The following is a 26,549-nucleotide window of genomic DNA, read 5'->3' on the forward strand; positions in this document are numbered from 1 at the left end:
AATAAAATATATGTATGATTTTAAATTGTCACATGACAAGTTGCATTTATCATTCATACCTGATTGCTTTTTCTGCCTAGTCCTTATAGTCTGTTATCAAAGGAGAATCTCTGATATTCCTGACTTTTTATTTTACTTCTAATGCAGTTTTCAAAAAGCTCTTGTAGATAAAGTGTTAGTTTATTCCCAGATGCAGAATTGTATCCTTTCTCTACTGCCCTATCAAAAAGCATTTACACAAAAATCTGTCCAGAGTTTATACCAGGTAATATTCTGGCCTCCAGTGGTGGCATATAAAAGACCTTAGCAGGTTTAGACTATTTATGGCAAAGCTTAAGGCAAATTCTATAAACGGTCCCCTGACATATCAGAATATAAAACTCTGCTGCCTCAGTGTCTGTGTGTGTACACACTTCAGTTTAATTAGTATTGTTCCCTATCCTTCTCCTATTGACCCCTGTCGTCTTGGACTCTAGGTAATTAAAGTACCTTTTTTAATAGGCATCCTGTTTCCATCACAGCTGGATTGTGATTTAGACTATATATCTAATTGTGAATTTGACACAAGAATACAAATGGCATTCCTGAGTGGCACTGGTACTTTGTGCTGCTTTTTGTAGCAGACACTTAAGGATCAACTTAAAAAAGAAATGGAATTTTCATTGTAAGAGTTTAGAGATGCCAACAGAGAATTAGCGATGCTTCATCCTTCTTTACAGTCCTTAGAGCAAGGAAAACAAGAGAGGTGGAAACATTTTCAAGTCTAAATGCCTCTGAGGACTGATGTAATTCACACTCCAGACTTTTACTTAGATTTTGTTTAAAAGTAGCAGTTTATCCATTACTGGTCAGGACTGCATGCCCACACACTGAAGTTTATGACTCCTTGAAGACTCCTAAGAGTTTATTTTTACCTTCCCCACCCCACCCCTTAAATAGGTGGAAGTATGTGTTCTGCATTTGATGTTACAAATTGTAGATGTTTTACTAACCAGTTTGGGGGGGTTTTAACACATAATTCGCCTCTCTATTTTAATTTAAAAAATCAGCGTCTCAGGTTTGTGGTGATAAACCACCCTACCTCTTTAAAATATGTTAAACAAGTCATCCTGTGTTCCCTAAAAATGTGTAAAGGCTTGTTGACCAGGTTGCAGGGCAAGCAGGTGCCCCCTGGGAGCAGGGAGCGGCAGGGGCTCCAGGCTGGGCTGCGGGACAGGGTCTCACCAGCCAGGACCCCTCCTACTGTCCCCAGCAGAGAAGCAGAGCAGGCAGGGGGGCTGCCCCTGGGAGGAGGTGGTAGGAGGGTGTGTGTGCCAGGATCAGGCCCGGTGAGGGGGACCAGAGTCAAACACAGCCCCAGGTGGCTGGGCAGGGCCAAGGGGATGGGAAGAGGCTGAGGCTGGTCCGGTAAGTCAATCCATGTTCAGGGTCACGCAGTTGTGCTGGCTCTAAGTTGTCCTTGAGTTTCAGCAGCTAAACTTTGAGGAGGAAAGATGCTTTCAGGATCCTGACACCATTAAGCTTTTATGCAGCCCAGCTGGGAAGGATTTCACTCATGCCTCTTTACTATTTGTGAAAATTAATTGTTTCTACCTTTCTGTTTTCTTTTTAATTCAGGTGGTCCATCAGATGGAGAAAACAAGAAATTATTTTATTTGACATTTATTTACATTAATTTATGTATTGTAAAACTAATACATTGTTACTTTCTATTCTAGAAAAAATTAGAAGACTTGAATGCTGACTGGAAGGCAATTAACCACTTAATTCAACAACTAAAGGAAAAGCCAGCATTAGCAGCATTTGGCCTTTTCTCTTCAGGTCTCTGTAAGTGCTTTAGTATATACATATTTTTAAATTAATTACAAATCACACAGTTAAAATGAAACTGATTGGTGATTATCTAAATTCATTCTGCATCCTTAAAAATTTCAGCTTTAGCTTGTAAACAGAAGGTGTGCTAGTATACCATGCAACTTAGTAATTTTGTTTCCTTTCAATTTTGTGTAATGTGTCCCAGAAGACAAATTATATTGTAGATTTCATGAAAAGATTACAGCATGCTTTTCAAATTATTACTGTTTCAAAATCTTGTTTCTTTATTCTGTGAAGAGATTAGATGAGATTTTGACTTTCTACATATATTTTATGGAGGAAATATAAAGGGAGAAGAAATATTTAAATTAAAATATGATAAAGTTACAGGTCAAGTGGATGTAAATTGGTCACAGAATGAAATTCTGAAATTACTTTTTATGATAGGGCAATGAACTGAGGCTGTTTCAAGACAAAGCTTGTGCATTCATAGAAAAGGTTGTTATCACAACATGGTAGGAGTTATTTTGCAGTTAAACATTAAGTTTGTGATATACATCTCTGGGTGTCTTGAGTTCATGAATCCACAACAAGAGACTTGATCTACATTTCATTTAAATTATTTGGATAATATATATATTGGATTCTTCTCATATCTCTTTGCACCTGCTGGTTCCCTACAAGGATTACAAACTCATTTTTATCTCCTTGCTAAATGGATTTTATTTCCCACTGCTTTCCTTTGAAAGGTAGTTATTAAACATGGGTGGAAAGGAAATACACAATGGAAGCACTGGGTTAAATCTGAGTTTCTAAAGTCTCGCAGATTCTTTACTAATGTTGAACTATTTCCATTGCTTGGATGAAGAATGTTACTCACCTGTATAATCTGGAATGTGGGAGCAGAAAGAAGTTTTTCCTCCCTCCTGTCAGATTGCCTGTAAACTCAGGCTATGATACAGCTACAGTAGTCACCTGGATTTGATTACTTGTAGGATGTTGATCCCTCATGCTTTCAACGTTTTAGTGGGTAGCTACAAGAAAAGCTGAAATTGGAGAATTATCTGCCTTCTACTGGTAGTTCTAGGACAGCAAAGCAGAAAAAAAAGGAGTAAATAATTGCACCGTATAGACATAATCCATAATATTCAATACCAGAAGACAGTCCAACTTCTGTCAGAATAGCAAATATCAATTCAAGCAAAGCAGATGACTTGCTTATGACACGTTGTATCTTACTAAATAGGGACTCTAATTTAGTTTTAGCCATTTAGAACTGCTGTGGATCCAGTGCAATTGTTTCAATTTTCTAAAAAGGGCTAAAACCCACTAGTATTTTTTAAAACTTCTAGTACAGGATTTTGTTTTAAGACATGCTATAGAAATTCATGTAATGACATGGGGGAACTGAAGGAGATGTGTCATCATTTTTTTCTGTATTGGGTCACTAAACTTGCTGTGTCAGTTTTGCATGTCAGCAGGTTATGTCAGATTCCAGGGGGAGGGAGTGTTGGTAACATTGTTGCTGTTACAAAGGAAATTGTAATGACAGAACAAGAGGAAGAACACACAGTAGTAGTGCAATACATTCCTATATTAACTAATCTTGCAAAATTACTGATTTACCTTAATTCCAGATGTAGGCTCTGACTATTAACGTTTCTGAGAATCAGCAGATGGAATTATACATGCAGAAAGTGAAAGAGCTGGTGTTCTAACGGATTAAGCAGGAAGTAAGATTGATACCCTTTCTGTTACCAAGAGCACTTAAAATTTGAACCTGTGCTTGTGACACTAATTCGTAAGTTTTCTTTATTTGAGTCAGATTACTGCAATCACATCATTATAGATATATCACCATGGAACTGTAGAGTTCAGAAGGGACCTGGGGAGACGTGTATTCCTCTTGCTCAAAGCACAATTACCGCAGGTTTCTCAGGGTCACGTCCAGTAAGGTTTTGAATAACTCCAAGGGTAGAGACTCCATAACCTCTCTGGATAACCTGTTCTGGTGTTGAACTACTCTCACAGTGTTACTAAAGTATTTTTGTATTTAATTTAATTAAAAAAAAGGGGGATCGGGAAGGGCAGGAGAGAGATTGAATGCCATCTGTTATGTCATGCTATGCTATAAGTTCTGTAGTTATTTTAATCTCTTATACTATACACATTTTTTATGAACTTGTTTTGTGCTGATGCACTGTGATGCATAAAGACTTAACTGTCTATGGGAGAACTAGCTTTAGCCAAGCCTCCTAAAATCTAAACAATCTCATTAAAGATAATTTTTAAAGAAAGATGCACAAAATTATTTTGGAAGGACTCTGTCAAACAATAGCAGTATCTCCTGTTAATAATTATTCCCTTCCTGATTCTGTAGAGACTTTTGTGGACATCAGAGATTAATAATGTTGACATCTGTGTTTGAGAACAGGGAATGAAGATGTAATTGGCTAATCTCTATTGCCCTGTCAGGTGTCATTTGGTCTAGTCTGGCTGCAAGAACTCAGCCAGAGGGTCTTACTAAATATACCATCTGGTGGCTGTTACAGAGGTAAAGGACCCTGTCTGTAATTATTTCTAGGTCTGTGTATTATAGTTTCTTTGGCAGAAGAAGTACTAAAAAAAAATTCCTCTATCCCACCAGTCCAGTGTGCCCTTGGGCATAATGAACAAGAACTACTTTTCCAGCTCAAAAAATGTACTTAGCTGAAGGGTACGTCTAAAACCTTTGCAAAGATTGACTTTCAAGACAAGATGATTCGGGAAGAAAATCATACTTGCTGTCTGTACCTGACATGATACCATGAAATTGTGTGAATGTCTCTATCCAAATAACTTGATGCACTCCTTAGCCAGCAGTTTGAAAATATTTTAAGCAGAGAAATGCAGTTTTGGAATGTGCTTTTATAGGAGGCACAGAATTTAATAGTATCGCTAGCATTCATATGACTACTTTTGTACTGAAGTCCTACCACTGGATTTACTTAATAAGCTAGGTAACATTAAAAAGTGCTTTGTAAACCCATGTAAATATATTGTGGGGTGGGAGGCATTCCTGAGTTTCATCATTCAAGTAAGACCTTAGGGGAAAATTTGTCCACTTTCATTTAGAGCTATACTTGAAAATACAGTTTCTTAAAAAGGATATGTATTTTAATAAAACTTTTAAAATAGCTGTGAATAAATACATCTGAAAATACTCTGTCAACTAATTTAAAATTTTGCATGTACAGCTAAAAAGACAGTGAACAGTACATTATATTGGTACTCTTGTAGTTTTATTTAACAACTTCTGTGAAGAATACTTTGTGTACAATCAACTTCATTTCCCCCCCCTGATTTTTTGCATGAGTTTTTTGTCTTTTTGTATGAAATACCTACTAAAGTGAAACAGAAAAGCGTATGACTGTGAAATGAAGAAAAACAAAGTGAACATTAGTGTCAGTTATAATGATGAAATTACTTCTGAAATTATGTAGAATTTGTCCCTTTAAAGCTTTACAAGTTATCAGTCTTATTTTGGAGTATTGTTTGTAGCAGGTCTAAAAAAAAGGTAAAGAAAAAAGAATATTTTTTGTTGTTTTGCAAATTGTAGCAGAGTTAGAGATGCATTTGTCAGAAAGGTTTTATATGCATTGTTAGATACTGTGTATTTAATACAATGAATTTGAAGAAAGCTAATACTGTATCACCAGAACTCGTAACACTAGCCATCAGCTTTAGGTATCTTTCTTTGAATGTATACAATCAAAGCTCTTCTGTGCTTCCAATATAATTTGCTTTGGGAGTAGGAGTGACAGACTGGTCTTCCATGTACAGGGGAAGAAGGCTTTTCAGGATTTACCATGAATAAGGGAGAACAGGCGAGGAGTGATTGTCAAGCTAAGTCCATTAGAAGCAAGTTGTAGCATGAGGATTGTGATCTGTAACTTCATCCAAAAATTTAACCAAAGGAAAACTCATCACTTATTAGCCCATATATTCAGCTAGAGCATAGAAAAAAGGTCCACAGCAGTCGCCTCCAGAGTTTATAATACCTTGGGTTTGAATTGAAAGAGTGATACTTGTCACTAGTTTCCCCAGATTCACAAATTTCATTTGCTTGTACTTTGATATTTTAGTTGGAGTGCATCCTAAGGTATGTCTCCTGTTTGGGAAAGTTTAGGTTGCCTTTTATTTCTCCATGAAACAAGCCCCCACCTGGACTAGACACACTGCTTTGTTCTAGACTTATATGATCTTATAAAATACTTATTGAAAAAATATCACTGCTGTTACTCTCTGAGTGTATGTTCCATAGTGGCTTAATACAGCTGAAATTCATATGCATTGCTTGGAATGTAATGTAACATAAGAAACATGTACTGGTGCTACTAAAAAATACACAAATCCCGAGACTGTAGGTTTTTGTGGAAAATTAGCAGCAAATCAAACTATGTATATGAAAATACATACCTTGATGAAATAACACAATATTTAAAATTAAAAGCCAGTGACCTTAGAAGCTGAAAGTGCTTCTGTAGTGCAAGTGTCTGTATTTTATGCATCTGGAATTTTCTTTTATTTTCAAATTGAATGCATTGTTGAATGATCTATTATTCTGTATTGGTTCGTTCTAAGAAAGAGACATGTACAGATTGGGCACAGCAGTATTCTGCATTATGAAGACTGTCCTGTTAAGTCTCTGGTTTAATATATTCAGTGGGAATGAAGGATTCTTTGTTTATGAAACCATAATTTTAAAATATATTAATTCCATGGATTTCAGAGCTGGGTCATGTGAAGTCCCACTGCCTCTTTGAAAACAGACAATTTGTTTTTAAGAGATATTCAAGAGACAATGACAAAAATGTAAGAAACAAAATTACAACAACTAGCTTTGAGAAAAAATGCACAATAGATACTATTTTATTTTTTGTAGTATTTCATAGCTAAATGCTCTGAAGCAGTCATTGTTTATATATTATGCACAGTGCCTGAATGAACACGTGCTATAGTTCAGAACTGCTTCTCAGAATTTCCAAATGCTAGGCTTGAAAATTTTTGTACATTTCATTATATGCACCTGAAAAGATAACAATATGTGTAATTAGAGGGTAAATTAAAAACAAATGTACAAATCAGATGTTAGAGTGTATGTATTGTTTATATCAGATGGCATAATATAACTGAGACCAAGAATATTCAAATTAATTCCTCGGGGAAGACTGAACAATCTAGGGACGTGTGTGTCTACAATGTTTTCAATACTAATGCAGACATGTTGATGTTTAAAAATATGTTGCACATAACATTCACCATTTAGAAGAAGAACTCTGCTATCAGCTATTAAAATGCTTGTGTGGGGGACATAGTAGATACTTAATTTTGTAGAACCATTCTTCACAGAGTTGAATAGCTAAAAATCCACAGCATACATCTGATGTGACAAGTAGTCCTACACTGATTTAGAAGGCAACACTACTGGCAGTAATCCATTTCAGTTAACATTAGTTAACACCAGTAAGGATGACCACTAGCATGAGATTTGTAATAGAGAGAAATACTATTTCCAATAATGGCCATGTCTAAAATTGTATAGTTTCTGATACTTATGCATGTAGAATCTAAAGGAAATGTCTATTTTTAATATTAGTTGTAATCCAGTTTAACTCTATGAAAAGTTTTACTAAAACAAAATGCAAGAGAGAAAATGAACAGGGAACAATGCAGTAGGGAAATATAAAGAATACCTTGAGTTCTTAATTCAGTGGAGAGTAGTAAAAGTATGCTCTTCTCTGAGTCAGCCAGCCTGACAAAGGTTGCTTACTCTCGTATAAAATGCAATAGTAAAGGAACAGGTGTTGTCTTTACCTTTTATTATGGTTGCTTTTGGATGAATGAATGAATAGTGTTTTACAAAAATAATTTTGATTTTCTTGGTTTTGAGTCATTTTACAGGCTATTGTAGTAAAGAAGTTCACAGATGCCAGCCTGAGTTGGCTGAGCGTACATTGCTTTTGTACATGGTTTCCTCATTGTGTTCAGGAAATAAGTTGCCCGATTATTCCATATGATTTTCATTAAGAAGTTTTTTCACATCTAACACATGTGCTGCATCTAACAAATACCAATACGGCACAAAACTGAATCTGTTACCATTTGATTGGAGATTTTTCAAGGTCAGGACCCAGTTTCACAGACAGTTCTACTTTTCAATACAGCTGACACCAGACACAAGCTGAAGACAAACTTGTCTAATAAAGCTTTCAGATTCAATTTTCCTTCTGCATATAGCTTCAGGAATCTCTGGAGGTCATTCACAGCATGTGCTGCAACACCAACAGGGAGAAGTAATGAAAAGAGTCTAGATAAAAAGCTGACACTATGCCTTCAGAGCTGCGTGAATAAAAACATAATAAGCAAGTTTATAAATTCAAATCTCTATGATTCTCAGAACTTCTATCTTGATCTTTATAGTATATCTTGATGTGATGATCTGTTTCTGGATTATCTGACAGGTGAAAAATACATGTAAAATATACCTAAGCCACAAAAGCCTAATTTAAATCAAAAGAAAGAAGGTTATACCTTTACATTTAACATCCTATTTCAGGGGTCTTGGAGTAGGTTACTCTTTAAAAGCATCTGTAATAAACAGGTGTGACAGTGCAGTTTACAAAGGGAATGCGGACTTTGATTTTTCAAGGCTCAGTTGATTAAATACAACTCACCGTGGGTTACTACTCAGAATTTTTATTGTACTCATGCCTATGATGAAATGTAAATCAGAAAGTGAAAACAGGAGTTAGCTGCTTTGCTGTTATTAAAGACAATATGGAATCTAGGTCTACTTGTTTCTATTCTATAACAAGTTGTTGGAAGTGCAGCTGCCAAGATTTATGATGCAAATAAGATTAATGCTATCATCAGTCTTTCAAAGGACCACATTCACCTATTCCATTTTTAAAATATGATCTGGTATTTTCTTCTGAGGAGCAGGCTTTGCAGCTTGTTTTCTTTCATTTAATTTCTTGATCAATAGTTAGTAACAGCATGGTATACAGGATTCATTTTGATTAAGTCCCATGAAATGTAAATGATAGCATACTGTAGAATTCATCACCTATACCGGGTGAGAGCACAGAACTAAGTTATAGTTATGGTTGGTCTTTTTTACATAGCTCATATTATGTGGCTCAGAAAGGAATTAGATTAATGTTTCTTTTTCCTTAGAACTATATTCAGCACACACTGCAGAATCCAATGTTAGCAATTTTTGAAGAAATGAGGCAACAACACAATTGTATCATTTTAAAAACACAGACAGAGTCAAGAATCTGAATTAGTTAATTCTGGAAGATATGAAAAAAAAAAAAAGGATTCTCCTTAGAGTTCCTAGTAAAAAAGTATCTATAATGAAATGGTAGTTTATGCTTTTTTTTTCAGTTTCTCTACCTCATTTTCTGGATTTATAACATTCTATTTTTCCATGCCTTAAACCAACTCTCTCTCTCTCCCTTCTTTTTGCTACAGTAACCTCAATTACTATAATGTCTAACTATCCAGATAGCATGGGCTTGCAAATAGCAGTAATCTCTCTTTTCTGTTTCCTTTTGTATAGTAATTAGGTCTATTGGCAACTACATTGTGTGAAAATCTCTTTAATTTGCTAGAATAATAGAAAGTGATAGGTCATTCTGCACACAGTCCTCTTGACCTGCTGTTCTTCCTTGACTTGTCTTTTTAAAAGAGCAAAGCAAGCTGGCTTTCCTTCTGAAAGCAGTAGCGCTCACTGCCATCCTGGTCATATCCTATGGAGAAATGCAGTGGCTCTTTGACATCCTTCCTAGCATTTCTGTGATGACTGGAACTGCTACAGAGTTAGGTCTGCTCTACAGAGAAACAGCCAGCCAAATTGTGTGAGCACAGATCGTGAGCAGAGTGGGGGCCACAGGGAATGAGGAACAGAACTCACAATTACTTCTAATGTTTCAGCTCTAGTCAGAAGACATGAGACAGTGAAAGGCAGGCTCGTTCCTTAAACCCTAGAAGGTTAAAGTGAGGAAAAGATGGCAAATGAAAACCTTCTCTTCTACTCCAGGTAGAAAATCCTTTAGTCTTGTTTCTATGAAGCTGGTCACTGACATATCAGACTGCTGTCTCTAATTGTGTCACTGTGGAGTAGCAGCAGTGTTGGAGATATGCAGGTAGAGATTTGCATTACTGGTCTTTCCTTCAACAATACATTGATGGTCAGATGACACTCGAGTTCCCAAAGGTAATTCTCCCTAAGGTGAAACTAAAACAGCTGGAAGAGGAATAGAGGTTAGTTTGACCTGAAAAGTAAGCATTATATGTATTTTCATGAGAAAGCTTGACAAGTCTTTCACATAGTAGTGTGAGGCAAGCTATTTTAACATTTCCAATCAAAGAACAGAAGGTGCTTACAGTGATTTCAGGAATTACTTTGTCAAAAACAAAATGGCAATGATGATGTTGCCTTCTCTAACTTTGAACAACTGTTTTTAATTCTGTAGAATTTTTCTCTCTAAGAATAAGGGTGGACATGAAGATTTATGTGTGAATACTGTAATGCTGTAAAATTAGTTAATAACTGAACTCGGATTATTTCAAAGTTTCTTCAAACTCGTTCTGATTTCTTTTTTTTTTTTTTTTTTTTTTAACTACATGGTACCTAAAATTCCAGTGGCTTCTTGGTATTCTGTATCTGTGTAAAATTTTGTACACTTTTTCTTCAGAGTTCCCCTTGGCTAGGATAGCAATTTCTACCTGTTAAATCATTTTGTAGTTTTCACAAAATTAGAAGAGGTGATTTTCATGAGACTGTAAAAGCTGAAGCTCCTGGCAATATATGTTTTTCCTTATATCAAAGAACTAGCTGCCAAAATTCAGTTACATGCCAATAGCAGTACACTGGAAATGTAAATTGTTGTCATGTAGATTGAAATCCAATTGAAAGCTGCATACTAAACCAAGAATTTGTTACTTTTACCAACAAAAGGAATACTGAGAGGTGCTTGCATCATTTGTGACAGGTGTTGTCACAATGTTTTTTGTAAGGCAAGTATGTGACAGCATTTGATTGAACACCACCACTGCTGTAGTAAAAAACATTCATTTTGATGAAACCCTTTTCTAACAGCCGCACCAACTGCTTACACAAAAAGATTCCTATCTTTTGGATAAAAATAAATGCTATCTGTAAAGGTAAAAATAATGCTGCATTTAAAAAATAACAACAGAAAAAAAAAAGGTAGTCTTCAAAAAATAATGCTTAACTCCTTTAACTGAAACTCTTCAGACTGCCCAGAAATGATTGTGTGTATTTCTAGATATTAGATAACTTAATTAGGGATGCAGAAATCACTTACTGAAAAGACTGGGGAGGGGAAATAAATTTTTATTTAATTATTAAAATATGCATTGAAATAACAGCAAAAGTAATATTACTATGTCACTTCATAAAAATAAAATTGCTCATTGACGATGACTTAGTATTATGAAAGAGACTCCTTGTGTTGGTTCTGTCTACTGCTTCAAGAGATCCAAAATATGTTGGAACATTTTGCTTAATATTTCCTTTAGTTCCAAAATTTTTAGGGGCCAACCAGGTAATTTTATCTTTAAAAATGTGAACAAGTAAGTAGTCCTTATATAGCAAATAGCTCCAGTGACTGTACTTTTGCATATGCAGGTTATTACTGTTTTACACATAAATTAGTTTTAAATTGGTTGTTAGTATCATGGATCTGTTTGGGATTCAAGGTATATCTGTAGTATAAAGTTTGTATTACTTCTGTTCCCCAAAAGACTGACTCCCTTGCTGTAATGCTGCCCTAAGGTTTCCTTTCAAAGTGCTCATGAAAAAGGTTGAAATGTTTATGTCTATAAAAAAAGGGAAATCTTTATTTAATGAAAGATTAAGAAAAAAGCCCATGTGTCATCCTGAAACAGGAAAACTTGTATGCATTGAATGCTCTTAACTGTTTTCTTCATTGTCAAATATAAAACTTTTAATCAGAGAGATGAAAACATTTGTAACAGGCCACTATGAATGACTGTATGTAACAATTTAGTCAGAAGTTTGTATTTATCTTATGAAGATAATAAGACTTTTTTCCAAAATGTCCATGTGATAATCCACATTATAAATATACAAATCATTTAATATACAGTATTACTTCACCTGGTTTTATGCAAACCAGAATATGCAGTCTGACGCTCTGTAACCTCTCTGGCCAGGCACGTGAAATCTTGCACATGAAAGAATACACCAAATGAGAAACTAAAACTAGCAGAAGAGTATTGGAGTCACATCCATAACAAGAAATAATAATTTTTAGATATTAACTATTCATTCTAATTAAGCCAGTCAGAATTCGTTACTTCAAGAATTGTTTTTTGGGGTTTTTTTTGCCTTTTCAAACATATGTCATGAAAGCCTAAGGGAAGACTCAAATCAGTAATGACAATAGAGGATACAAGGCCCAGGAAAGCCAGAAAAAAATGGTTTCTCTCAGCTGTGGGTTTTGTGGCACTTCATATCACAAATAAAAAACAAGACATTATTGTTTGGGGGGAAAAAACAAACTTTAACTTTTCTGATTATTTTTTGCTTTTGTTACAATAAATAAGGGATATTAGCCTTAACATCCATTCAGTTTATATGATGCAAATATCTCAGCACTTGAATCAACGTCTACATGTGTAAAAAACCCTTATACTCTCATCAAAAATTGGGGGTTTTGCTGTACAGAATTATTGGTGGCAGTATTGCAGATATCTGTCCAGCTAACCTTTAAACTATTGAACAGAAAGAAGTAACAAACACAATCATGTTTTATGAATAGTTCATATAAACAAAAATGCTTATTTATAGAAGCAGGAGATTTTAAAATCTCAACGATTAAATTGAATGTACTGGGGTTTGGGTTTTGCTTAGTTTGTAGTTTGGATTTTTTCTCCCCCATCTCTTTTTAAAACATTATCTCATTATTGTAAAGATTATGCAGTGGTGACACTATATAATTTCAGAAATTTATTTTTATCTCACTTTTCCACCTAATTAGCCTTGGTATTGTAATCAGTGGTACTGCTCTAAATCAAATCTAGAAACACCATGTAGCTAGTATATGAAAGGTTCTTGTAGTACCGTTTTTTAGTTTCAGTGTGTGCTTAATTCTTACACTCACTGAAAGTGATCCATTCATGCCCTAGCCTTCTGCTTTTCAATTTTTAGTGAGCCCATCAATCATGCTGACCTTTGCCTAAGGAAAGGTTCACAGGGAATACTGTGACAATGCTATATTACTAAAAGGAAACTGAGCTTTGGAGCAGTTTATCTTTCAGAAAGGTTTGAATAGAACAACAGGTCCAAGCACAACAAGAGTTATTAATGCTACCTCAGTTTACAGATATATATGTTCAATTGGTTTTATGCCCCTGCTTGAGTCATAGTCTCTAGGATAGAGTCCTGCAGATTCAAAGCTTTTTCTACCACATGTAGAGCAGTCAGTTGAACACTTACATACACTGTGCCAGGAGTATTTCTGTGTATTACTACCAGTCTTATCCGCTTCAATCCCAAAGCATTCTCTGTCATCGGGCTATTTCCAATTTGGCTTTTAGAGAGTGTTTGGAACTAAGAATATAGCTTTACAGGACTGCAGAATGGTTGAGGCTGGAAGGGACTTGTGGAGGTCCTCTGTCCAACCTCTCTGTTCAGGCGGGGTGACCTACAGGAGGCTGCCCAGGATCGTGCCCAGGTAGACTCTGAGTATTTCCAAGGATGGAGACTCCACAACCTTTCTGGGCAACCTGTTGCAGGGCTCAGTCACCCTCACAGTCAAAAGGTGTTTCCTGATATTCAGAGGGAACCTCCTGTGATTCAGGTTGTGCCCACAGCCTCCTGTCTTGTCAGAGGGCACCACTGGAATGAGCCTGGCTCCATCTTTTTTGCACCCTCCCTTCAGATATGTATATATGTTGATGATACGTGCTGGAGTCTTCCCTATTTTAGGCTAGACAGTCCCTGTTCTCTCAGGCTTTCGTTTTGTGAGAGGTGCTTCAGTCCCTTAATCATCAGTGTGGCCCTTAACTGGCCTTTCTGCAGTAGCTCTATAGCTGTCTTGCTCTAGGGAGCCCAGAACTGGTTACCGTACTGCAGGTGCTAAGCAGAGGGAAGGATCACGTCTCTCAACCTGTTGGAAACAACTCTGTTATATGCAGCCCAGGATACTGTTAGCTTTTGTCGCAAGGGCATATTGCTGGTTTGGTGCCCATTGTTCAACCTGGTGCCCATCAGGACCCCCAATGCCTATTCTGTAGAGCTGTTTACCAGATGGTTGACCCCCAGCCAGTGCTGGTACATGGGGTTGTTCTTTTCCAGGTGCAGGACTCTGCACTTCCCTTTGTTGAACTTCATGAGATTCCTGTTAGCCCATTTCTCCACCCTGTCAAGATCCCTCTGAATGGGAGCACAACCTCTCTTGATGTGTCAGCCATTCCTCCCAGCTTTGTGTCATCTGCAAACTTGCTGAGGGTATACCCTCTCAAATCCTTCAGATCCTTAGGGAAGATGTTATGTAAGATTGGACACAGTATTGACCCCTGGGGAACACTACTAGTTACTGGCCTCCAACTAGACTTTGTGCCGCTAATCACTACCCTGTGGGCCCAGTAGTTCAGCCAGTTTTTACTCCATCTCACTCTGCTCATCCAGCCAATACTTCTTCAGCTTCTCTATGAGAATCTAATGAGAGACGGTGCTGAAAGTCTTACTGAAGTCAAAGCAGATGATATCCACTGTTCTACCCACATCTGCCCAGCCAGCCATTTCATCATAGAAGCTGATCAGTGTTGTCCAGCATAACATCTTTCCTTGGTGAATCCATTCTGACTATTCTAAATCACCTTTTTGCGCTTCATGGGCCTAGCAATGGTTCCCAGGATAGTTGCTCCACCAGTTTTCCAGGGTTCAAGGTAAGGCTAATAGGCTTGTGTTTCCCTAGGTCCTCTGTATTGTCCTTCTTGAAGTTAGAAGTTGCATTTGCTTTCCTCCAGTCTTCAGGCACTTCTCCCAGTCACCATGATCCATAAAACTTTATAGAAAGTGGCCTTGCAATGAAGTCTGCTGGCTCCCTCAGCACTCATGGGTACATCCTATTAGGGCCCATGGATTTACATTTGCTCAGTTTGGTGAAGTATTCTTCAGCCTGGTTCTCTTCCAGAAAGGATAAGTTTTTATACCTCTTCTGTACATGGAAATTATCTGGAAGTGACTCCTATTATGGCAGTATTCTCATCAAATAAGCCATTAACATTCCACTTTTAAGCATCCTGCATATAGGGAAAGTATTTGCAGCTCTTAACAACAGATCATAATCTTAACTTTTTGCTATGCAACACTAAGTTAATTTCACCTTAATGTTATTTATACTATGATGCATGCAAGCTTATTTATATGACTTATATTGCTAAAATTCTTAGTTATTGGTAGAGTCTACCTATTTTTTCTGACAGACAGTGACATATGTTCTTATTCCCATTGCAATCCAGTGTTTGTAAAACCAAAAGCTTTTCTTTACGCTGAGTGAAAGATGTATTTAAACATCTTTCTGTTGTGCTTGGAGAAATTTGGAAAAATGCATTGTACAATAAACAGCTTAGTCACTATTCTATTGGATTCCCTCTGATATTTTATATATTTACATATATATAGATATAATCTATCGGATCTCTCTTATGACAAAGATAAGCCTGAGGAAGCTGACACTTAACTTTCTACTGCAACTTTAAAGTTACAATGCTATTTATAATCTAATAATACTTACATATTAGAAACCATAACTTTTACATTTAGATTTCAAATAAAGCAGTACAGATTCACTTGCAAATCTTTTTATTCTCTCCCAAGAGTTTTTAAGCTTGACTTTCTACTTTCTTTTGAATCTCTAACAATTATGGGGTCTTTAGTTTTGGTCCCTGTCTTCATCCCACTGCACAGACACTTTTACATCTAAACTTTAACTAATAATCCCATAAACTATCAAGTGGGTTTCTTTAACCTGTATTAATCTAACTTGTATATAATCCATAATAACTTGTTAGGAATCATTGAGAGCTTCTTGAATATAAAGGAAGTCTAGGCACTTAACTTGTATTTTAAATTGATGACATTAGCACATATGTGAATGTTCCTTAAGTGTTCATGAAATCAAGTACTAAGTGTTACCCACATATACTCTATAAAAATTATTATCTATGAAATATCCATGGTAGAGTTACTAAGTCATTTTATCTAGGAATTGTTTTTGCTAAATATTCAAGGCTAAGCCAATCAGACATCGGTTTTTCATTCAAACAGAAAAGACTCACTTTTAAACATGTTTTTTTTTTTTTATTAAAAGCTGATGAAAATTATAAGAAAAGATACAATGCTTTAAGAATGCATATTTTCCACATTAAGAGCCATGGGTACAATTTTGTTGGCAATAATTTTTTGATCAACATAAAGACTTTATTCTGAGTTCAGATTACCAGCAAACCCCTGTCCTTGTTTTCAAATTTCAGAGTTGGGTTGTTTAGGTTTTTGGGGGGTTTTTGCTTTGTTTTTTTGGCAATAAATTGATTTATGTTTTTATTTAAAATAATATTTATTTATTTTATAATATAAATTTATTTATTTTAGTTAATCAGAACTGTCTTGCCCACTGTAATTCTATTACTTTTCTTTCACAACTCCTTTGTGACCCAGAACATCTGCTAGGTAGCTGTAGCCCCCTCTGCAAAAAGTGTTACTGGCACTGATCAAGTTGCATGAAAGGTTTGTACTGCATGGGAGAACTTAATGTACTCATAACTTTATTTCCTTAACTTTGAAGGGCAGAGAGAGATGAGACTATTCACCACTGGGACAAGTCTAAGGAATAAATCAGTCTCAGAACCATCTTCCCAGATCTCTCTGAGGGAAGCCTACTTGGAGTTTAAGAATATGAGCATGAATGGTTTAATCCTGTAGAAAATCAGCTGCAATGACACAGCATAAGAAAAAAAAATCAAAGGAAAAAGTACACTTTAGTAGGTGATAGATCTTAACCCGTGTGCTATTGTGGTGTCTAGTTGGTCCCAACTGAGTTCACAAGGCTGGAGCGCTGGTAAGATGACACTGAGACTTCCCATGAAATAAGCAAAACCTGCCTGTTGTGCCACCTCCAAATCAGTGAAATGATGGTTTGCCCACAGAGGGAACATTCATTTGGTCTATCACTAGGGAAGGCAATGTTGCTTGTGTTAAATAATGGATTCATTGAGCCATGTTGCCTGTGCATATGCCACAGGGTACAGGTATTATTCCTCTGTTTTCCTCAGTCAGTAAAATGCAGCTGGGTTTCCTTGACTAAAACAGAAATGAAGTTCAGTAGGTGTATGTTGCTGTTACTCATTGTATAAAGTATTTAAGGCTGGCATATGCCTTAATTGGTACTGCTAACCATGGAATTGACCCCTAGGCTAGACATACAAATTGAATTAAAATCAGCATCCACTTCCTATGTTATTAGTTCTGTGTCAAAAAGCTTTGACCTGGTAGATGCAGTTACCTTACACAATTAAAACTTCAACACTGCTTAAAACATTCAGAAGGACGGTTAGGAACAGTCCTGTGAACTGAGTCAGTTCTGCTTAAGGACTTTGGCTTGGAAGGAGTTTGAAGCTTTGGGAAGTTTTGTCATTCTTCCTATTCTGTTCCTGTTCAGTACCTAAATAAAGAGTTTTTGTGGTTTTGTCGTCAAATTGACTCTCCCCTAAAACACTGAAATAAGCAGAAGGGAGGGGGGAATGCTTTCCTGCAGCTAACTTCATTCTGCTTTTCTTATTTCTACATTTAATATTCAAATTTCAATTTCATGACACATTCCTATTATTCTCACTCTTAAATTTTAGCATGATAGGTTATCTGCAAGATGTACAAATTACCAATATACTCTTGACATTCATCCAGTGTATTTCAAGGTTCAAGAATGAGTTGAAAATCACACCTAGTTCAGAGTATTGTTAGATTGTTTTTCAGCTTTTTGTTAGACATTTTATTTTTGTGTTTTATTTTTCTCCTATTATTGCTCTATGTTCTTTCCTTCTGTGTTAAACACCAGAAAGTGCTAATGAGAAGTTACCTTAAAAGCTACAGGTTGGTGTGGTTTAATGTCTTAAATTGTAATTGTCCTTTTGGTTTAGTGATTTATCCTATCACAGGAGTGAAGTGGTATAACCTTTAAATAAATTGAAAGATAAAGTCCCTAATTGTATATCTGATGTGTTATGGTAGGATAGAATTTTTTTACTCCGATATTTGAAAAAAATTTATTCTAGTTTTGCATTTATAAATCAATTGTCCTGAGGAACGAAAAAAAACCCAACACGCACAAAACCAAAGCAATCATTGATAGCTTCTGTTGAACGAACCATGTCCTATCTGTGCAACCATGACAGAAAGAGAAATAAGGGACAGATGTACTGTATTTTTGTTATGACGGGAGATAAACGTCAAGGAGAAACATATTGTGCAACCACTTCCTAAAGGTAATTCATATAAATATTTGATAACTCAAATGTTTTAACTGCTCAGTCAAAGTGGAACAGATTATTACCATCCTCAGTAGAAAACAGTAGATACTGGTAGATCTTAAAGCTTTTAAAGACGATATTATACTGGACAGTATACTTCTGCTAGTACCTTACAGCCTCTTTGTATAATTTGAAGTTTCTTGATGCAAATGAACTAAATCAAAGGGATTAAAAAAACCTAAGTCAAAATCTATAGCAATAAACCAACAAACACTGGAAGATTAGGAATACCCTCTTCTGGAATATCTGCCACTTGAGGAAAAATAAGTAAACAAATATTAATTGGCAAACTGTTGAGTGTATACTCAGGCCAAAATACGTGAGATTCTAAGAGATACCAGGCAGTCTTACCAGACACCCTGAGTCTATTTATCAAGGGTCTGTAAAGTCCCAGTTTAGAAAGTTTTTCTTCAATTTACATGACATACTGATGAGAATAGAAATTTCCTCTGAGAAAAGTCAACCTACGTGTAAATCTGTGTGAATGCTGAATTAACAACTGTTTTCCTGTTGTCTAAGAATCTCTGAATCACAGAGGAAATACAAGGCCTTTACATGAACTTTAGGCCAGGTGGAAGTGCACCTAAGTATCTGTCCCTTGGTGCAGACTGGAAGACAGCACTTAGATGCACTTTTCTGCTTTGGTAACATTTTGCAATGAAGCACTTGGCTATGATTTTCAGTAATTATTGCATGTGTCTTGACTATGATATGGAATACCTCGCTGCAAATAATGAGCCTTGCTCTGCAATCACTTTGATGTATAGTATCATGGAGTTCATGTGAGGAGAGGGTGAAATGAGACAACATTTTGGAATTGTTACAGAAAATCATGACCGATCTATGGAGTTGAATTCCCATCCATGGGTGAAATAATATAGAAAATTCTATTAATGTGGTGTATATAATTACATATATATATATATATATATGTATGAATATATGTGTGTATATATGTGTGTGTGTATATATATATATGTATGTATGTATGTAGTGTCTTTGGTATATAATTGTCTTTAGGTATCAGACAGATTTTTAACATCCAGCTTGGAAGGAGGAAGGCATAAAAATGCATCAAGCATAAAAAGCTCTGAAGGACAACATTAAAATAAACAAAATAAACCCAAACATAGTATTTTGAAATCTATAGACAACCATGGTATATTTTGTTTTCATTATTTATTTCTAGTTGGTGCTGTTTGTTGCAAGTTGTTGGCTTTTTTCCTTCAGGCAATTAAATGACATTCATCAGAGAAAGACATGCTCAAAGACTTGTCTGCCATTTTCTCTCCCTGCTGAGCAAAGATGAAAAATACAATAGCCTTCTGATTATAGACATTAAAAGAGTATAAAGAAGACATTCCTATTAAACTGCAATTACTATATTGGCAGAAAACAACTGTGTATAATTCTGAGGATATTAAGGATTATTCCATGACCCTTTTTGAATTCACCCTACTTTCTGGACAGAGCAATGAAGACAGAGAAAGTGATGACTAGTATTTTGTTTTCCCAGTGATTTTCTGAGTCATTTCAGTTTGCCTAAGTTGGTAAGATCTAAGTGCCAACTCAGTTAATCTAGAGTAACTAATAATAACATTTTTAAAAAAAATGTTGATTCTTTTCTAGTTTCAGTGTACATTAGCAAGTGAACAAAGTAGCAAGTGAATCTACAAACAAAATAGTTCTTATTTGTACATATATGAAAAGTAACACAATCCTAAGTTCCTTCTGCCTTAAAAGCATATTGTGTAGTTTCCTTTCTCATTGCCTTGCAGGTTTTAATAGTGTTCCCTCCTTCCTCACTATTCCTGCTCGATGTGGCTTTGTTTTAGATGTTACCTTTATTTGATGGACCCAAGTTGGCAACTGTGTGGACCCCATCCATTTTTCAGAGCCATTCATGATCTGCCACTCTGTGAGGAAAAAGTTGATCTTTCCTGCCTTTTTCTCCTCCTCTGCAACAGTAGTTGCCAAACTCACTCCTTCAAAGGAAAGCTATGCCGCATTGCTACTTTGAGAAGAGGGATGGGAGAAAGGGTGGTTGCTACCACCAGTGTGAAAGAGTAGCACCTAATAGTGTTGTGCTGCTTTCTAGCCAGCGCAGGAGGAAACGGGTGCGATGTGCCATCCACTATTTAAATGCCTGTTTCACATCTGCTCCAAACAGTAAGGGCTGGGTGGAGGTATCATGAATCCAAAGATTCAGGCTTTGAACTGTGAGTTGGAACTTGCTGTTCTTGGTAATGAGCTGAGTCCTCTGCTAAATGCCATAAACTTAGTCAGTTGTGTCCATTAGTGAATGATAGGTTCAGTACATAGCCTTCTGATCACTGAATGCCCCCCTGCTATCTTGGGCTAACAGCTATGGACAAAGAGTCCTATAAGAACTAAAAAGCACAGTTAACAACTCCATTAAGTTGGGGGTCATTTCAAGGGTCTGACTTATCACACCATCACATAGTGGATGAGGTTGGAAGGGACTTGTGGAGGTCCTCTGTCCAACCTCTCTGTTCAGGCAGGGTGACCTACAGGAGGCTGCCCAGGATCGTGCCCAGGTAGACTCTGAGTATTTCCAAGGATGGAGACTCCACAACCTTTCTGGGCAACCTGTTGCAGGGCTCAGTCACCCTCACAGTCAAAAGGTGTTTCCTGATATTCAGAGGGAACCTCCTGTGATTCAGGTTGTGCCCACAGCCTCCTGTCTTGTCAGAGGGCACCACTGGAATGAGCCTGGCTCCATCTTTTTTGCACCCTCCCTTCAGATATGTATATATGTTGATGATACGTGCTGGAGTCTTCCCTATTTTAGGCTAGACAGTCCCTGTTCTCTCAGGCTTTCGTTTTGTGAGAGGTGCTTCAGTCCCTTAATCATCAGTGTGGCCCTTAACTGGCCTTTCTGCAGTAGCTCTATAGCTGTCTTGCTCTAGGGAGCCCAGAACTGGTTACCGTACTGCAGGTGTGGCCTCACCAGCACTGAGTAGAGCTAATCTCTGTTTCATTTGCATAATCTAGCTAATAAGAAACAGAAAAAGGCAGAAAATATCTTGAGTAATTTCAACAAAGATGAAAGAAAACCTGATGATGACAGATGATGATGATGATGATGATAATTATTATCATTTATTTATTTATTTATTTATTTATTCACATATATCTCTGTTGTGGTTTAATCCTGACCGGCAACCAAGCACCATACAGCCGCTTTCTCACACACCCTCACCCAGAGGGATGGGGAGGACAATTGGAAAAGAATGTAAAACTTGAGGGTTGAGATAAGGACAGTTTAATAGGTAAAGCAAAAGCTGCACATGCAAGTGAAGCAAAACGAGGAATTCATTCAGCACTTCCCATGGGCGGGCAGGTGTTCGGCCATCCCCAGGGAAGCCGGGCTCCATCACACATAACGGTTACTCAGGAAGACAAATGCCATAATGCCGGATGTCCCCACCTTCCTTCTTTCCCCAGTTTATATACTCGCCATGATGTCCCATGGTTTGGAATATCCCTTTGGCTGGTTCAGGTCAGCTGTCCTGGATGTGTCCCCTCCCAGTGTCCCGTGCCCCTCCAGCTCTCTGGCTGGCAGGGCCTGAGAAACTGAAAAGTCCTTGACTTAGTGTAAACATCACCCAGCAACAAATAAACCATCAGTGTGCTGTCAGCATTGGTCTCACACCAAATCCAAAACACAGTACTGTACTAGCTACTAAGAAGAAAACTATTGCAGCTGAAACCAGGAGAGTGTGTAAAAATTTAAATAATTTAAATAAAATAGTGAAGGAAAGGGATCTTTTCAGGTCATCTGCTTTGCTTTTGATACTAAAAACTGCCAGCCTTAACTGTACAATATCTCTGTTACAGCAAACAGTGTGATGTTACAAAAAGACCTTTACAAACCTCTTCCTATGTCAGAAAAATATATATCAATTTTCTCATCTGTTTGTGTTGTTTTAATTAAGAACTTGCTGTGTTAGAACAGCCTTTTACAACTATTAATTTACTTCATAGTTATCCACACATTTATGATTGTAAAGTACAGAAAGAAAAAGTACAAGGGTTGTACTTCAGAAATGCATATGATATGGAAGTGTGGATGAATATATTTAATTGCAGTGTATGGCATTAAGAATCATAACTTGGAGGAGTCACTTTTGTTATCATAATATTGCCATTTATTAAGGCTAGCTAAATAATGTATTTGTTAGTTCATTTGGTAAATTGCTTTAGATCATACAGTATTTCTAATGCTGACAGTATCTTATGGTGCTTTTACAGTGACAGTCACTTAGATGCTTGTGCACAGCTTTTTCCCTTTCTCCAGTGCTGAAGAGGGTCACTGATTCCCCAGTGAAGTAACTCAAAATTTCTCTCATCAGTGAAAAATAGCTGCTAAATTCTTTGGCAATATCAGCTGATGTTACTGATTGCTTTAATGTTTCAAGTGGTTTTATGGCCAGGCTGTTGAACCTCACCTGTTACTTGAGTTTCCAGACTCCAAATGGACTTTGCTGAAATGGCATGAATGTCAATGGGGGAAACTGTGCAAAGTACTTGAAAGAAAAAAAAAAAACAAAAACCAACCAAAAAAACCCAAAACCAAACCGCAAAACCAAACAACTTTACTGTGCATGGGCTACACTGTTTTGTTGTTGTTGGTTTTTTTTTTCTGTTAAAGACAAGCTACCTCACAGGAAGAGTGCAGGAAACAGGTTTTCTCTACTCTGTGAGAAAACTGGGGAAAATACAAACAAACATCTTGGTCCATTAGAAATTTATATTTGGTTTTCATTAACCATATTTTGCAGTTCAATGTTAGAAAATGTAGGATACACTCCACACAGCTTTATTTCAGCTTTCCTGGTTTAGTTATTTTGTTTAGACAGTTGATTCAGATGGAGATTCTGTAGCTACTGTAAAGGGTAGGTTCTTATAGTACCTCAGTGAAGCAACACCATGTGTTCTTCTGTTTTCATTATTTTAGTATTTTTGTTTGGCTGCACTTTTTTAAAAATGAGAAAAAATTATCAAATACAATTCAATGTAACCTCCTTGCCATAATATTGCGCATAATGAATTGCTTTTGCATGATTACCTGGAGGGCAAAAATAGCCTAACAGATTGTAGCAATCTATTTGTAAATAACCAAAATTGAGAAGGAAAAATCAGTCTCGAAATTCTGAATGACTTCATGTTACATGTGCCTCTGTCCAATGGTAGCTGTGCACCTCTCATTGTTTTTGATTGCAGAGAAAGATACTGTACTTCAGTGTTGGGTACTTCCCCAACCCAAGCAATAAATAATGAAGAGATTCTTTAAAAATCAGTTAATAGAACAAGAAAGGATACAAAAGAGCAGATGCATCCATTTCATCCAAACAGAAGGGAAAAAAATCCACAATTATCCAAATATCATATTTTCAAGTTATGAAGAGGAAAAATCAGGAATCAGCTGAGGCTTAATTTCTTGTGTAAGCTCCCATATTGGTCACAGAGCTTATGGGAAACACCTGGTGGTAATAATGTGAGAGGATTGTGGGTGAGACAAATTAACAGCTACAGAGTGACTGGAGACCATGGATGCAATGTGATCAAGATACATGGTTATGCTGTGATATATTGGCTATTAGAATAAACTTTTTTTCAGTCTGCCTTTAGCCTTGACAGATCCAACCACACTATTAGATTTTTGGAAGACAACTCATGTATCGCAATACTTCAGTGACCTTGAGTGAGGGGGCTTACACTGAGGTCTTTGCTAGTGTTACCACATCTAGTCTTTTAAGGATGAAATCTGAATATGCTGAGAATGCTGAATGTTAACTATACACCATACTAGAAATACTGTGGGGAAAAAATATTAATATATTCTTCTGGGTTTAATTTTTGTATTTTCAGTAGATATGACATCAAGAAATGAGCTTATTTCTGTGTTAGCCTTTCTACTGCATAAATTCTTTTACTGAAATAAGCATTTATTATAGTTCATTTCTTCAGTAATTTTAGTCGTTTTTTTTTTCTTTCAGTAACTTCTGGTGAAACTGTTGCTGTGGATACACAAACCAGGGTAACCAAGGAAACCACCACCTTCAAACCAGAGATGCCATCTTCTGTGCTGTTGGAAGTTCCAGCCCTGGCTGACTTCAATAAGGCATGGGCAGAACTCACTGACTGGCTTTCTCGACTGGATCGAGAGATAAAATCTCAGAGAGTGATAGTAGGTGATCTTGATGATATCAACGACATGATCATCAAACAAAAGGTATGAGAAACACTGATTTTTCAAGTTGAAAGCCTCATGATCTTTATTCTATATTAAACCATTTCAACAAAGGACACAAGAGTGATGATATGCTGCGTTGAATGTAGTTGTCTCTTAAGCTACTTTATCCCATAAACACAATTACTGGGTTAAATGTTAAGATAACTAACTGAGAGGGGAAAAAACTATTTAATAATTTCTCTGGTATTTAAGGTAGATCCCTTATCTTTCTATAGCTTGTGCTGATTGTGTTGTAAGTGTATGCAAGCCAATGGTTGAAATATAAACCTCATGACAAAGAAGGACTTACATAGTAAGCTCCAGGTTGCCAGGAGGAAAGATACCCTGTTTCATACCTTTTCTTATGTTGCTTCTGTAATAACTTTCTGAGAGGCTTATATCCTGCTGCTGTTGGGTTATGAAAAGCTCCTCAGTCATCTTAAAGAAAAGAACAGCTCATTAATGCAAGTGTTTTGTCAGCAAAACTGCATCAGTGTTACTTATCTTTGAAAACACAGAACAATATGGAAATAAATGTGCAAGAAAAAAAAAAGGCTAAACTTCAAATTCAGCTACTCAGTAGCAATAAAAGTAATTTGGTATTATACAACTTGAAAATAATTACCTGCCTTCTAGATGTAACGTTGCTTAATATAAAAGATTTGGCTTGCCTGTGCAAAACTTTTCAGTGTTAAATTTCCATTCAGTTCGGTTCTTAAACTGAGTTTAGGACTCTGTATTATAAGATCCTCTTCTGCTTCCTCCTCCTCCTCAAAATCTGATTTATTGTAAGGAATATATTGATATTCTTTCTCTTTGCTTGAAGTAGAAAGAGGGGGAGAAACAATGGACGCATTTTGCCTAGTATCTGTACAAAGCAGTTTTACAAGAACGTGTATACTAACGTGTATAGATGTCTCATAGGATTTTTTCTGCTTGTTTTCTTGTATTTCTTAACACACACACACACACCAGTTTAAACAAACAGTTTAAACTTTCTGTTTTTGATATTTTTGGTTTGCTTTACCTTCTAGATGGGCAAAATGCTTGTTTCATCTGATTAATGTTCACAATATTTACTATATAGAATTATGCACTGTTTTATTAATTAAAATATCTTTTAAAATGTCATGGGTATATTTTTAATAAGTTACAGTATTACCTACACAGGGCTCTAGATTAAAATAGCTGTTATGTCATTTGAAAAGATTGAGGACCAAAGACGACTTGTTTGTACATTATCTTTTCATCTTTTTCAGAGTTCTTTTGTTTTTAAAATTTTATGTTGTCAAACACTTTGTTCAGAATCACATGCTTTTCTTACTTATGCCTCATTTTAGCATATTATTCTGGCAGGCAAAATCCATAGCGTGCTTTCTTTTACAGAATTATTTTACTTAAATGTGAGATCAAATTATTAACTCTTGAAAATTTCAATTAATGCTATACATGTTTTAAAATTAACTGGTTTATATCTGCATTTCATCTTAACGCAAGGCTAAAATATTTTAGCTGGTTAAGCCAGCACTATTGCAGTCTTCCTCTCACTTCTGTTCCTGGCTGAGTAGCCCCATCTCTTTTTTTGATACCATGCTGTGCTAGTAACAAAACCAGCAGGAAAACTCTTTTTTGTTGTGCTTACCTCTTTAATTGGCTGTGCAACAGAATGTGACATTTAATATATTCTCTGATGAAATGGAAGAGTCAATGTCTAAATATAGACTGCAGTTCCGTTAAATGGCTCCCTTTTCTCTAATGATCATTTTAATATCATTTAAGACATGGAAATGAATGTAATGAAATTTTGATTCTGCTCCTAAACCTATCACGGGATTATTAGCTGAGA

General features: G+C 36.4%; 1 protein-coding gene across 12 annotated transcripts in view; it reads left to right on the top strand.

Annotated features, from left to right (window-relative positions):
* DMD (dystrophin) overlaps positions 1–26,549 on the top strand; it is a 1,095,710-nt gene that overhangs the window by 736,732 nt on the left and 332,429 nt on the right. For all 12 annotated transcript variants that reach the window (XM_037376983.1, XM_037376984.1, XM_037376980.1 and 9 more), the window contains 2 exons: positions 1,719–1,827; positions 24,468–24,703. In XM_037376983.1, coding sequence (XP_037232880.1) covers positions 1,719–1,827; positions 24,468–24,703 — 345 coding nt within the window. The remainder of the gene's footprint in view (positions 1–1,718; positions 1,828–24,467; positions 24,704–26,549) is intronic.

Source organism: Falco rusticolus, chromosome 2 (genome assembly GCF_015220075.1).
Source record: "Falco rusticolus isolate bFalRus1 chromosome 2, bFalRus1.pri, whole genome shotgun sequence".
Lineage (NCBI taxonomy): Eukaryota > Metazoa > Chordata > Aves > Falconiformes > Falconidae > Falco > Falco rusticolus.